Source organism: Cervus elaphus, chromosome 14 (genome assembly GCF_910594005.1).
Source record: "Cervus elaphus chromosome 14, mCerEla1.1, whole genome shotgun sequence".
Lineage (NCBI taxonomy): Eukaryota > Metazoa > Chordata > Mammalia > Artiodactyla > Cervidae > Cervus > Cervus elaphus.
In genome coordinates, this window is record NC_057828.1 from 80,459,335 (window position 1) to 80,473,833 (window position 14,499).

The following is a 14,499-nucleotide window of genomic DNA, read 5'->3' on the forward strand; positions in this document are numbered from 1 at the left end:
AGGTATGCGGGCCCCTGCAGGGGGCACTGAACTCACTCGTTTGGGGGAATTCCTCTGCAAACAGGGCTGATGAGCTGGCGGTGGCAGGGGGCGGGTGTGGAGCGACTCAGCGGCCTCTCAGCCCTCATAGAACAGAATCCACGCCCCAGGCAGAGGCCTCGAGAGGCCGGCAGGGTCCCGTGCTGGTGGCCCCCCGGCTCATCGTCATCTTAGTCTCTCAGCTGTGTCTGACTCTGTGACCCCATGGTCTGTCCATGGGATTCTCTGGGTAAGAGTACTGGAGTGGATAGCCATTCCCTTATCCAGAACATCTTCCTGACCCAGGAATCGAACTTGGGTCTCCTGCATTGCAGGCAGATTCCTTACCATCTGAGCTAAAGTGCTATTAATAACTGCACTCCTGCATGGAGGCATTTGAAATGTGGCTGGTGTGTCTGAGGCACTGAATTGTTTTTTTTTACTTCATTTAGTATTTTTCAATTAAAAACATTTTAATTGAAGTATAGTTGATTTACAATGTTGTGTTAGTTCTGGATGTACAGCAAAGTGATTCAGTTATACATACGTGTGTATATATACACATGCTTTTTCAGATTCTTTTCCCATATAGATTATCACAGAATATTGAGTATCTAGCAGAATAGATCTAGATCTGTGCCATTGATCTAGTAAAGAATATCTAGTGCCCTGTGCTAGACAATACTTGCTTGTTACTTATCTATTTTATATATAGCAGTATCAGTTCAGTCGTGTCCAACTCTTTGCAACCCCATGGACTGCAGCACTCCAGGCTTTCCTGTCCATCACCAACTCCCAGAGTTTACTCAAACTCATGTCCATTAAGTCGGTGATGCCATCCAACCATCTCATCCTCTGTCGTCCCCTTCTCTTCCAGCCTTCAATCTTCCCCAGCATCAGGGTCTTTTCCAATGAGTTAGTTCTTCTCATCAGGTGGCCAAACTACTGGAGCTTCAGCTTCAGCATCAATCCTTCCAATGAACACTCATGACTGATCACCTTTAGGATGGACTGGTTGGATCTCCTTGCAGTCCAAGGGACTCTCAAGAGTCTTCTCCAACACCACAGTTCAAAAGCACCAATTCTTCAGTGCTCAGCTTCCTTTATGGTCCCGATCCATACATGACCACTGGAAAAACCATAGCTTTGACTAGACGGACCTTTATTGGCAAAATGATGTCTCTACTTTTTAATATGCTATCTAAGTTGGTCATAGCTTTTCTTCCAAGGAGCAAGTGCCTTTTAATTTCTTGGCTGCAGTCACCATCTGCGGTGATTTTGGAGCCCCCAAAAATAAAGTCTGACACTGTTTCCACTCTTCCCCCATCTATTTCCCATGAAGTGATGGGACCAGAGGCCATGATCTTATTTTTTTGAATGTTGAGTTTTAAGCCTGCTTTTTCACTCTCTTCTTTCACTTTCATCAAGAGGCTTTTTAGTTCTTCTTCACTTTCTGCCATAAGGGTGGTGTCATCTGTGTATCTGAGGTTATTGATATTTCTCCCAGCAATCTTGATTCCAGCTTATACATGATGTACTCTGCATATAAGTTAAATAAACAGGGTGACAATATATAGCCTTGATTTCCCAATTTGAAACAAGTCTGTTGTTCCATGTCAGGTTCTAACTGCTCCTTCTTGACCTGCATACAGATTTCTCAGGAGGCAGGTCAGGTTGTCTGGTATTCCCATCTCTTGAAGAATTTTCCACAGTTTGTTGTGATCTACATAGTCAAAGGCTTTGGTGTAATCAATAAAGCAGTAGATGTTTTTCTGGACCTCTCTTGCTTTTTCGATGATGCAGCAGATGTTGGCAATTTGATCTCTGGTTCCTCTGCCTTTTCTAAATACAGTTTGAACATCTGGAAGTTCACGGTCCATATACTGTTGAAGCCTGGCTTGGAGCATTTTGAGCATCACTTTGCTAGTGTGTGAGATGAGTGCAATTGTGCGGTAGTTTGAGCATTCTTTGGGATTGCCCTTCTTTGGGATTGGAATGAAAACTGACCTTTTCCAGTCCTGTGGCCACTGCTGAGTTTTCAAAATTTGCTTGTGTATTGAGTGCAGCACTTTAACAGCATCATCTTTTAGGAGTTGAAATAGCTCAACTGGAATTCCATCACCTCCACTAGCTTTGTAGTGATGCTTCCTAAGGCCCACTTGACTTTGCATTCCAGGATGGCTGGCTCTAGGTGAGTGATCACACCATCGTGGTTATCTAGGTCATAAAGATATTTTTTGTATAGCTGGATCATTGAAAAAGCAAGAGAGTTCCAGAAAAACATCTATTTCTGCTTTATTGACTATGCCAAAGCCTTTGACTGTGTGGATCACAACAAACTGTTGAAAATTCTGAAAGAGTTGGGAATACCAAACCACCTGACCTGCCTCTTGAGAAACCTGTATGCAGGTCAGGAAGCAACAGTTAGAACGGGACATGGAACAACAGACTGGTTCCAAATAGGGAAAGGAGTACGTCAAGGCTGTATATTGTCACCCTGCTTATTTAACTTACATGCAGAGTACATCATGAGAAGCGCTGGACTGGATGAAGCACAAGCTGGAATCAAGATTGCCGGGAGAAATATCAATAACCTCAGATATGCAGATGACACCACCCTTATGGCAGAAAGTGAAGAGGAACTAAAAAGCCTCTTGATGAAAGTGAAAGAGGAGAGTGAAAAAGTTGGCTTAATGCTCAACATTCAGAAAACTAAGATTATGGCATCTGGTCCCATCACTTCATGGGAAATAGACAGGGAAACAGTGTAAATAGTGTTAGACTTTATTTTGGGGGGGCTCCAAAATCACTGCAGATGGTGACTGCAGCCATGAAATTAAAAGATGCTTACTCCTTGGAAGAAAAGTTATGACCAATCTAGATAGCATATTAAAAAGCAGAGACATTATTTTGCCGATAAAGGTCTGTCTAGTCAAGGCTATGGTTTTTCCAGTGGTCATGTATGGATGTGAGAGTTGGACTGTGAAGAAAGCTGAGTGCCGAAGAGTTGATGCTTTTGAACTGTGGTGTTGGAGAAGACTCTTGAGAGTCCCTTGGACTGCAAGGAGATCCAACCAGTCCATCCTAAAGGAGATCAGTTGGATGTTCATTGGAAGGACTGATGCTGAAGCTGAAACTCCAGTAGTTTGGCCACCTCATGCGGAGTTTGCTCATTGGAAAAGACCCTGATGCTGGGAGGGATTGGGGGCAGAAGGAGAAGGCGACGACAGAGGATGAGATGGCTGGATCACATCACCGACATGATGCACATGAGTTTGAGTAAACTCTGGGAATTGGTGATGGACAGGGAGGCCTGGTATGCTGCGATTCATGGGGTCGCAAAGAGTCGGACACGATTGAGTGACTGATCTGATCTGATCAGTATATTCTTGCCACCTCTTCTTAATATCTTCTGCTTCTGTAGGTCCATACTATTACTGTCCTTTATTGAGCCCATCTTTGCGTGAATTTTCCTTGGTATCTCTAATTTTCTTGGAGAGATCTCTAATCTTTCCCATTCTATTGTTTTCCTCTATTTCCTTGCACTGATCACTTATCTCTCCTTGCTATTCTTTGGAACTCTGCATTCAAACGGAGACCCACAGGTGTAGCAGTGTGCGTATCTGTTAATCCCTGGTTCTTATTTTACCCGCCCCTTGTGCTGTAGCTGGCGCAGTCAGCAGACAAAGGGCACTCCCGTCGCCACACGGAGCCGTGCGGGACCCCACCCACCTGTGCCCACCCGTGCACACCTCCCGCACACACCCGAGGCCGCCTGGACTGTGGGTCCCAAGGACATGCCCGGTTTGTGGCCTTTACACCCACGGTCCACATGGCTGAGCGGACCGCCTGAGCTCCGGCCTCTGGCCGTCCCAGACGCCCTCAGAGGATGGGGGCCGTGCTTCACAGCGCCGTCCGCGGGCACTAGCCCGCAGCGGAGCCCTTTAGCCCCGGGACGGCTCACAGGACAGCCTGAGCGGGCCGCACACGGAGGGACTGCCGTGCAGATACAGAGCAGGCGGGGCACCAGGAGAGCGGGCAGGGCTGGGGTAGGATGAGAAGGGAGGCTGCTGTGAGGCTGCGGGGGGCAGCGGGGCCCCCGGGGAAGGGTCTGTGGCTCCTTGTTGGAAGGGTCTTTTGGGGAGCCCTGGGGACCCCACTAACTGACCGGGACTCAGCCAGGACAGCAGGCGGAGCGGGAGGCCCACAGCTGCCTGCGACGGAGGGCAGGTGCGGGTGGACAAGGCAGGCGCCGGAGGGCTGAGCTGCACGAGGCGGGCCGTGTCTTTCAGCTCAGGGGTCCACCCGGGAAGCCGCCAGTTCTGGCTCCATCTGGGGTTTGGGTGGAGTTGGCCCCCTCACCTGGGGGCCTGGAAACTGAGCAAGGAGCCGCTTCAACCCTAAAAAGCACAGGCCCGGGGCCTGCTCTCAGCCTCCACCCAGGCCAGCGCTCCTGCCTGGTTCGGCTGCCCCTGCCTCCCCGCCCCTCTAGGAGGTGAGCTGGATGCAGGGGAACTTGGTCTCTTTGAGCATCGTGTCCTAGGACAGGGCCTGCCAAGCGGGCGGTCCTCACGGAGCACCGTCAAATGAAGGAACCCGTCGTCCACTTCTCAGTCACAAAGCTGCGAGGCTGGAGCATTGAGAACGGTGGACTCGGGGTCCCAGGCAGCCTGCAGGGCAGGGACAGACAGTGAGACCCCCATTCGCACTCGTCATCGCGACATCTTTGAGGATGAAATCGACTCTTATTTCCGAAGTCAAGGTTAACTTCTTCCAAGACGCTTTCTCCCTAGACCACCCCACACCCACTAAGGTGTCTTTACCATCTACAGGCATGGCTCATCTCAGGGGTCCTCATGACCTCTGCTCTCCCCTTGGGGCCCATGACCCTCTCAGCCTGTTTCTGAGGCAGGGCCCCATGGGGCAGGGCTGGGGCAGGTGGAGAAGAGAAGTGATGGATGGCAAGAGCTGTGGCCTGAGACCAGTCTTCCAGCCAGAATAAACCTCACCGTGGTCCCAGACTTGTGGTATGAGCCCAAGTCCTTTCTTTTTAAAACTTTTGTTTATTTACTTGGCTGCATGGAGTCTTAGTTGTGGCTCGCGGGATCTCTAGTTGTGGCATGCAAACCCTTCATTGAAGCTTGTGGGATCCAGCTCCCTGGTCAGGGATCAAACCCGGGCCACCTCCGTGGGAGCTGAGTCTTGCTCACTGGGCCACCAGCGGAGTCCCAGTCCCTCCCTTTCTTTCTCCTGGGTGGAGGTCTGATGGGTTCAGATCTCCGCTGCACCACTGACTTCATGCTTCTGAGTGTGATTCCTCTTCGGCAAAGCCATATCTCTTGCAGGGTTATGGAGGGTTGCAGGGAGTTAAAATCGTGTCTGCAGTGTGGACAGGCTCTGGCACCGGCCCGCCCTCCACCCACACCCATGTCCACACTTCTCTTCTCCTTGATGTTGGAGGTAGGAGAGACACAGTGACTCTCTGGGCGTTAGAGCGACAGTGGACTTGGGAGCCACCAAGTCTGCCTCCTCACTTCACAGACTTGTGAGGAGGACGGAGGAGGAGACGGCCCAGCATCGTGACGTGAACTAGGGACGCGGCTGGGACTGGGTCCCCGGACGCCTGGCTTTCATGCCACGTGATGGAACGGATGCTGTCAAAAGGCTGGTCCACGGAAGGCTTTCAGCCGCTGCTTCTCAAGGAGGCGGTCCAGCACCGTCCCCAGGTGCCCCGGGGCTTGTCCAGGCTGCCTGGGCTCAGGCAGCTTACCAGCCTGGCGACCTTGCCAAGCCTGTTTGCTCATCTGAAAAAGAAAGATGATGGCGCTGGTACCCAACTCATAGGAGGATCGTAAGGATTCAAACCAGGCTCTCCATGTAAGGGCCCAGACTGTGCTGACTGCTGGGAGCACAGCGAATACTTGCCGTGGCTTTCAATATATCACAATGTTAATATCAAAATCATAGAGAAGCATCTAGAAAAACTTCATATCTGGAAGCAATTTTAAAGATAATCAGTTTCAACGTCCAGGGGCTAAGTGTGGCCTTTTATAGATATGGGCTACTCCCGTGACCTCCTTCAGGGCCCTTCTGCATCCTACAGGTAGCAAGTCTTGTTATTTAAAGATGTAATTAGCATTTATTACGGCCAGCATATTAGGTTGTAGATGGTCCCGGTGCGTGACACAGTGGACTTGTATTTTTATGTGCCGTCACGTGTACTTCACAGGACGATGGGGCGCTTCTGTCACCGGTGTGCCCTGAACTCGCAGGCCCATTTTATAGGGCTTTATAAGGAGGCTGGTCGTGTGGAGGGGAGAGCCAGGCTTGATGGGAATGGAGGCTTCGCCATGTATTAACTGGTGACCAGGGGCAAGCTACCTGCTCTCTGGGTCAGGGAACTGCCTGATGATGCCCAGCTCCGACAGACTGAGGCTCGAAGTGGGATCTTACAGCTGGAAGCGATGGTCCAGGTCTGCAGGGGGTGGACTTGGCTATCTATGACATACTGTTGGTCACATCTCTGGCTTACTTGACGCTAAGTTCTTAGGGACCTAACCCTCAATTATCAAACTATTTCTATTGAAACAATGACGTGCTTTATGATATTCTGCTCTGCACGTGGCTCCCAGGAATGCATTATGGAGAACACCTGGGCTGCTGCTTCTAACACCCACGTCTCAGGCAGCCAGAGAGTGACTGTCACGTGGGCCCTAAGACCGTCCTCAGGCTTCTCCATTCTTCCTCACAGCATCCCTGACAAGTGCAGCTTCTGGGAGTCCCCTCTACAGGGCAGAAGGGAAAACCGAAGACATGAGCTGTGAGTGTCAGCTAGAAAAGTGAGCAGAGGTGACGTCTGGAGGAGGCCCTGGGCCGCACTGTGGCTCAGCACGGGATGTCCGGCATGTCAGGAAGGGCAAAACTCTGCTCAGGGTCTTTTGCTTAATGGGGGAAGGCAGGGTGCGCTGCCTTTAGAAAGATTTCCATCAACGTAAGTCTAAAACATTCAGTTCCTGTTACACACCAGATCCCCTGGTGCCAGCGACCTCTGGGCCTGAAGACAAGACTATAGGAATGAAGCTTCATTAGACATGTCCCCAGGGAGTCTGGGAGAACAGACACAACTTCCTAGGGTAATAAATCCACCACCAGGCAGTTTCAAAAGGTCAGGCAACCTTCCAGTTTTTCTGTAAGGATCTGGGTAGGATTCGAGTTACTTAGTTCATGTTACCTTAGTTTACCTTAAGTTAGCCAGTCTTCATTCATCTGTTAAAACCTACTTTTACTGAGCCCCTAAGATGGGCCAGGAGCCCATTTTAGGAGTGGAGTCTGGAGTTTCAGAGACACCCACTGCTCACACGGTGTTGCCCTGGGGAGCCCATGTCCGGGATGGGGGTGGGGGTGCTACCCTATGGTTTTACATCTCACATCTGGTCCTGGGTGGGCTTCGGGCCCCCACCCCTTCCCTTCAGGTCAGAAGCTGTCTTAGCGCCGAGCCTTTGGACAGGACGGTGCTCCTGCGTCAGCCTGGGAGCCCCCCATTCACAGGGCTGGTCTCTGCCCTGACCCCTGGACGAAGGGAGGCGGGCATCGGGCTGTGCGGGGCGCAGAGTGGAGAAGGACTCTTTTCCTGGAGAGAAGTCTCCCGCGGCCCGAGCTGAGCGCACGCTTTACTCCTGAGCGCGCAGGACGGGGCCAGAGGGCGGCTCCCCGGAGCCGGAGGCGGCCTCACCTCGGCAGGTCGCGGCGAGAGGGACGGGGACAAAGGGAGAGAAAGGAGGAAGCCGCCACGGTCCACGTTCGGGACTGGAAGCCCTGCCCCCGAGAGCGCCCGGCCCGCGGCGCGGCGCCCGGGGCTCCGGCGGAGCGGCCGCGGAGGGGAGTGGGCGGCGCGGGGCGGGGCGGTATATCCAGTCTGGCGGAGGGCGGGCCCGCCAGTGCCGGGGCCCGGACGGCGGGTGGAGGCGCCGGGAGCAGCCGAGAGCCGTCGCGCGCGCGGACCGTCGCTCTATGGGCACAGGGCGCCGCTGAGCGCGAGAAGAGCCCGCTCCCGCAGCCGCCCGCACCTCGCGCCGCTCGGCTCGCTCTCCAGGCCCGCGCCCCGCGCCGCCATGAACCACTCGCCGCTCAAGACGGCCTTGGCCTACGAATGCTTCCAGGACCAGGACAACTCGACGCTGGCTCTGCCGTCCGACCAGAAAATGAAGACCGGCACGTCGGGCCGGCAGCGCGTGCAGGAGCAGGTGATGATGACCGTCAAGCGGCAGAAGTCCAAGTCTTCCCAGTCGTCCACCCTGAGTCACTCCAACCGAGGTAAAGGCCGGATGCCCGCGTGGCCGCTCGCCCCTCCCCGACGCGAGGGGCGCGCGCGTCCCTATCTGGGGGCGCGGGGCAGGGTCCGCGCGGAGCGCCCCAGCGGCGACCCCGGCCTTCTGGTCCCCCTTGGAGCCGCGGCCCTGACCGCTCAGCGGCGGACAGTCAGGACCGACCTCTGGTCCAGGGGTTCTCTTCCCCAGCCTGCTCCGGGGGTCTCTCCCCGAGTACGGTCCTGCCCAGCCGCCCGTGGTCGTGCGCCCCTCACCCCTCCCACCCCAACGTTCACGGACTTAGCTGTGGGGTCCCAGTCCTGGGCTGAGGGGGGCACCCAGTGCTTGGCTGGGATGGACGGGGAGTCACAGAGCCCGATGAGAGCCCAGGAGGGGCACGCACTCCGGCAACCGGGCACCGGCGGCAGGCGCCCCTGTGATGGCCCAGCGCTGGAGCCTCACAGCAGTGTGGTTCCCAGGTGGCCCCAGGGCAGCGGACGCTGGGGGCCGAGCCCGGGAGGGGTTCAGGACGCCCTTTCCCGGGGCTGAGAGCTGCCCCCTCTCCCTCGGGACTGTCTGCCCACTCAGCTGGTGTAGAAGTATGCCTCTTAGAGGCCAGAGGCAATTGGGTTGGAGGTCAGAAACGCCCCTACCCTGGTCTGGGCCCTGGTGCTGGGCACTCCTTAATCTAGGCATGGGTCTGGCCAGCCCCTCCCTGCCGCGCTGAGGTGCCCCAGCTGTCCGGGGAGGGCAGGAGAAAGGGGCAGGACCCCGAAACTCAGGGAGGAAGGTCTGATACCTGACAGGCGCCTTAGTGGAAGTTCTAGACCACAGACTCACACAAAGCATTTCCCAGTGAGAATTACATGTAAGTCAGCGGGTACCTTCTACTTAATTATTTAGTTTGTTAAGTTTGTGAGAGTCCAGTCAGTCGTATACAGCTCTTTGGGATCCCATGGGCGGTAGCCCGCCAGGCTCCACTGTCCATGGAATTCTCCAGGCAATAATACTGGAGTCGGTTGCCATTTCTTTCTCCAGGGGACCTGCCCAACCCAGGGACTGAACCTGGGCCTTCTGCATTGCGGGCAGATTCTTTACTGCCTGAGCTACCAGGGAAGCCCCGTAGTTTAAGGCCAATAAGGAAGCTGCAGACTGTAAACCAGTACAGGTCAACCAAGACTTATTCATTGAAAAAAAAAAAGAGGTATATTTTTCAAGAGCTCTCGAGCTCATGCGAGAGTGGGGTAGACGAGAGCAGTAAAGAGGAGGAGACAAAGGGGATGGACCCCCGCCCGTGGCCCACACGCGCATGCACACACACGGGCACGCAGGCACACACATACCAGCTCTCTCTCTCTCTCACACACACACACACACACACACACACACACGGCAGCTCGCGGTTTCTGCCTCCGTGCCTCCTTCTCTCCCCTGAGTGGCCCCAGGTAGAGCTGAGGGCGAGAAGATGGCTGGCAGCGGACTGCTCTGCGCCCAAGCCCCCCACTCCTGAGGCTCTGTGCTCCCCGCCCTGGCTCCTCTCCCGCCAGGCCCCACTCAAAGTCACAGCTTCCGGAGCGCTTGCCACCTTCCCTTTTGCTTGGGGCCTCGGTGGCTGCTTCCAGCCTTTTTTGGAAGTAGGACTGGAAAACAAAGTGGCCCCTTCTGGGCACCGCGAGGTCACCGCTCATGCCAGCTTCCTCTCCCTGGGGCGGGACTCGCCGGTCCCTCCCCTCCCGCTCCTCCCTGGCCTGAGCTGGGGGCCGCAGCTCCGGAGAACACAGCCAGTCAAGGTGCCCCATGCCCCCTCCCCGCCCCAACAGGGTGCCTCCCTCACCACGGGTGACGTCCACCCCCCTCCCCGCGCCTCCACCCCGAGGTCCGTAGGGGGCGTCAGCAGGAGCGCGTGGACTCTGCCGATGGCCGGCGCGTCCACTCTGAGGGCTGACACTGTAGGCGTGTCCCCTTTACCCTTGGCTTGGACCAGTTTCCCCAGCGGGCGCTGTAACTGGGTGAGGCCGTCAGGCCACCTGGAGCTGGTGTTTCTGGTTTGTCCGGCTTTGTCTTCGGAGGGATCCCCTCCTTTTGGCAACCGCCGCCTGGGCGCCCCCGGTTTGCTCCATGACCACCTCTGCCGGCTCCGGTCTCTCTTTATCCCGTTGGTTTCACTCGACCCATCTGCTCTGGTTCCCAGGAGGGGTGACGGGGTCCCTGGGGGGGCCACACGTCAGGCCGTCCCCCTCTGCCCCAGGACAGACTTGGTTCTCCTTCCGTTTCCCACGACAGGAGAGCAGGCTTCTGTGAGGTCTTTGATTCTCCCAGGCCCCCGCCCTGGCTCCGGCCCCACGGGGCTGCTCTCCACCTGGTCCGGGAGGGGCCTGGAGCCTTCGAGGATGGTGAAAGGGGCCCCGTGGAAGGGGCCTGGGGCAGACGCCATGCCCTCCCCCAAAACCTGGGCCCAGAAAGACGCCCTGCCCAGCCAGGCAGTCCCCAGGGAGGGAGGGGGGTCTCTGGGGCCTGGAGACCCTGCAGGTGGAGTCTGCTTGGGCTCTGACCCCCCCTTTTCCTGAAGGGGCTCTGGAGCGTGGCTGCCCTTGCTTCCTGGGGGTCCCCGTGGGCAAAGGGTGTAAGCCAAGGTGGGAAGCAAGAGGCGGCCCAGTGGGAGATGGGGGCTGGAAAATGTGACCCCCTCGAGGGGGAGACCACGCGGGGTAGACATGGGGGAAGGGGCTGGCGCACTCGTCCGGCCCCAGAGAAGGCTCTGCCGCACTCATGCCCTTTATGCTCCCCTTGGAGCCTCTGCTGAAAGCTGAACAAGACTGCTCAGACTCAAATCCAAACCTGCCACCACCACCACGCACACGCACACAGGCACGCACACACAAATGTACACGCACACATGTACGTGCACGCGCACGAATGCTGGAGCCCACTCCCTTCCACACACCACTCCTCACTCCAGGGAGTCCTGACCCGCCCGCCCTGCCCACTGCCCCGAGACGGCGTCACCACGGGCTGGGGGTCCCGTCTGCACCCTCCTCAGCAGCACCGTTTCCTGCCCACGACGGGCAGAGGTGGGGGTGCACGGGGCAGGCATCCTCTCCCCGAAGCCCTCCTGGTGGAGGCTTGCTCCCGGGGAGGGGGGGGCGCGGCACGGCCCCGTCTCAGGCCACGCTGGCCGGCGCTCTGGCCTTGCGTGGGCCGTGTCTCAGCACGAGCCTGCGCCCGGGCCGGGGGTCTGCTCTCCGCTCTCTTGGAAGGTGTCCCGTCCCGGGCACAGGCCAGGCTCAGACAGCTCTGCTGGGCTTCTCCCTCGGGACCAGCGCCGAGGCGCGAGGAGGGCGGGGTGTCTGCGTCGGCCTGTCCCAGAGCAAAGTGTCCTGATTAAACCTCACAGGAGCCAGTGCTCCTTGCTTCACAATGCCTCTTGGCTCGGAGCTGAGGATTTAGCCAGCATTTCCACTGGCCTGTTACAACAGATGCAAAAATGCCGAGTATCCTGGGTGTTCCACGGCACATGCCATTTCCCGGCACCCTGCTCCTTTGCTAAGCTCATTGACAGAGATTAAAAAAACAAATAAACAAAACAAGCTCCTCGCCCCGCACACCAAACTATCAGTATCAATACACCAGTTGTTCTAAGTTTAAAATTCTGGGAGCTACCTCTGCCATAGGGTATGACTCCCAGAAGGTGTGTGATGTTTGAACAAAACAAAATGAAGGAACGTTTCCCATGGAGCGGAAGGTAGCCTCGTGCAAGGCTCTTTATTGGTACGCACCTCTGAGGCACGCACGTGTGCACACACATACACACTCACTCCCCCTTGCAGCTTGTGCAGTGGTGGGAGTCTGACTGGTCCCAGGAGGCTTGCGCGCTCTCTGGAGCTGTTGCCGCTGCTGTGTGACCTCAAGCCAGCCCTGCCTCTCTCTGGGTCTGTGCAGCCATTAGAGGTGGGGTGCGATCACCGCAGATGTTTCACTGGAAGCAGATTGTATGTCTCACTGCCTCTGCAGACCGTTTCCCCAAACCACCTGCCATGGCAAAAGGCCACTCCTCGCAAGACACAGCCCTCCCAGTCTCCCTCCAGGAAGCATCAGATCACCAAAAAATATCTCCCAGTGACTGCTCTCAATCGCGGCCACACATTGGCACCGTCTAGGAGTTTTAAAGAATGAGCCTGCCTGGGTCCCACCCTGGAGGCTCTGGCTTAGTTACTGTGGGGACGGTGTGGGCAGGTGGACTTGCAACAAAATTCAAGAATCCTTGTTCTTGTCCCCGCCCTCCCTCAGACAGAGACCCAATGTGGGGATCACCCCATCCCATGCACACACACACACACACTCACACACACACACACTCACACATACAAATGACATCCGGCTCGGCAGTAGCTGGGGACAGTCGTTTACTCTGGAAGCCCCCGCGGGGTGAGCCCTGCCCAGCGCCCCCCCCCCCCCATGCCAGCCCAGCCCTTGGCCCAACCCGCAGGCTCAGCGGTGGCCGCGCACAGATCATCAGAAGGAGAAGCAGGTTCCGGCAAAGCTGGTTTGAGCACGCCCTGGCCGGCCCTCGGGGTCACGTGTGCTGGCGAGGGACGGGGGAGATGGGGCTGAGGCGGCCCAGGCCGCTCTGGTGTCTGTTCCTACACGTGCGCAGGAGTGGGCAGGACTGTGCCAGGGTGGCTGTGGGACTGGGCTGAACGCCCCCATCCAGGGCCGGGTGGCGCGGCCGGAGCCCCCTGCTGGCCTGGGCGAGGGCGGAGGGGCCGGCGCCGGGCTGCCGGACGGTCAAGGCGCCCCGGCGTCTCCCTGCTCTCTCACCGAAGTCCCTTTTACTGTGGGCCCCGCTCTGCTGGGCATCCCTCATGGAAGGGATTTAGGGGGTGAAGCAAAGGCGTTTTCAGGGCCAAAAGGTGGAGGGCGTCCTTTCTCAAGCTTTTGTGCGGAGGAATCAACGTAAGCGCAAGAGCAGCTGGAAGACAGGCCCTAGTGGGGCGGCCCGAGGCGCCCCTCTCTGAGGGCGGGCGGCTCGTGGGGCGGGAGGACTCTGCCGTGGAGCAGCCCGGCCAGCAGGCTGGCCATGTCCTGACGGCCTCCTCCAGGTGGAGTCCGGTCCCGGGGTTGGCATGGGTGGGGACCTCCCCCCCCACACACACGCGCGCACACACACACATACACACACACACACACACACAGCACAGAGTGTGTCCAGCAGGTGGCCGCATGCCAGCTGGCTCCACAGGAGGCCCGGCCCCCCGGGGGTCTTCCCCAGGAGGAGCTGGCCGTGGTCGGGTTGGGGGAGCGGGCGGGGCCCACCGAGAGGAGAGCAGGAATGTTTCAGGTGTGGCAGGCGTGGAAAGCTTGGAGGTGGAAGGATGAATCACCCTGGGAGGGTCTGCCCGCCTGGCGGGGGAAGAGTCCTGGGCGTCCTGACGAGGGCTCCCCGGTGACCCGGGGCGAGTCGCCCCCCCTGTGCGGCCCGAGGGGAGGACCCCAGGTGCTGTCGTCTGCGGGGTGGGTCGGAGACGGCTTCTCCCCTGAGCGTTGACCCAAATGAGGCTTCTGTGTGGGCAGAGCGGCCAACAGTGCTGACCCCACGGGGAAGGCGGACCTTTGCCCTCTGACCCCAGACTTCTGGGGGTGGGAAGACAGCTCTGGCAGACACACGTTGGACAGAGAGGCCCACGGCCCTTCCTGAGAGGACGTGGGTGCCGTGCCCCCCGGGAGGTGGGGTGAATGTGGAGTGAGAGGTGCTGGGACCCTTCTTCCCACCCCCCGCCAGGGCTGCGGCCTTGGGCATTCTGGCTCCGGTCTCTCCCAGTTTACGGACCAACAGGGACCTCTCTGGGTGCGGGGGGACCTGGTCGAGTGGAGTGAAGAACCCCAGCCCCCTGCTGCAGGTGTGGGGACGCTGAGCCCCAGGGCTGGGCGGGGGGCACCATACCTTACCATGCCCTGCACCGAGAGGACGGGGACCTGGGTGCAGGGACCAGGTGGGGGTCATCGTGGAAGGCTTCCTAGGAGTGACGTCCAGAGAGGCCAAGGGGCCAGTGGGAAGCTGTCAGAGCTGTTGCATCACTCTCGGGGGGAAGCTCCATCTTCTTCCTGCTGCACTTGACTCCGAGGGTGGTGCTTACCAACCAGACCCCCGGGGTCAGGAGAGGGAGCCCTTGCTTCT

The 14,499-nt window shown here is 57.5% G+C and overlaps 1 protein-coding gene across 1 annotated transcript in view; it reads left to right on the forward strand.

Moving 5' to 3' along the window:
• Window positions 1-7,831: 7,831 nt before the first annotated feature.
• PKP1 (plakophilin 1) overlaps window positions 7,832-14,499 on the forward strand; it is a 41,326-nt gene continuing 34,658 nt past the window's right edge. Inside the window, exon 1 of the mRNA XM_043924152.1 lies at window positions 7,832-8,331. Coding sequence (XP_043780087.1) covers window positions 8,130-8,331 — 202 coding nt within the window. The 5' untranslated portion in view covers window positions 7,832-8,129. The remainder of the gene's footprint in view (window positions 8,332-14,499) is intronic.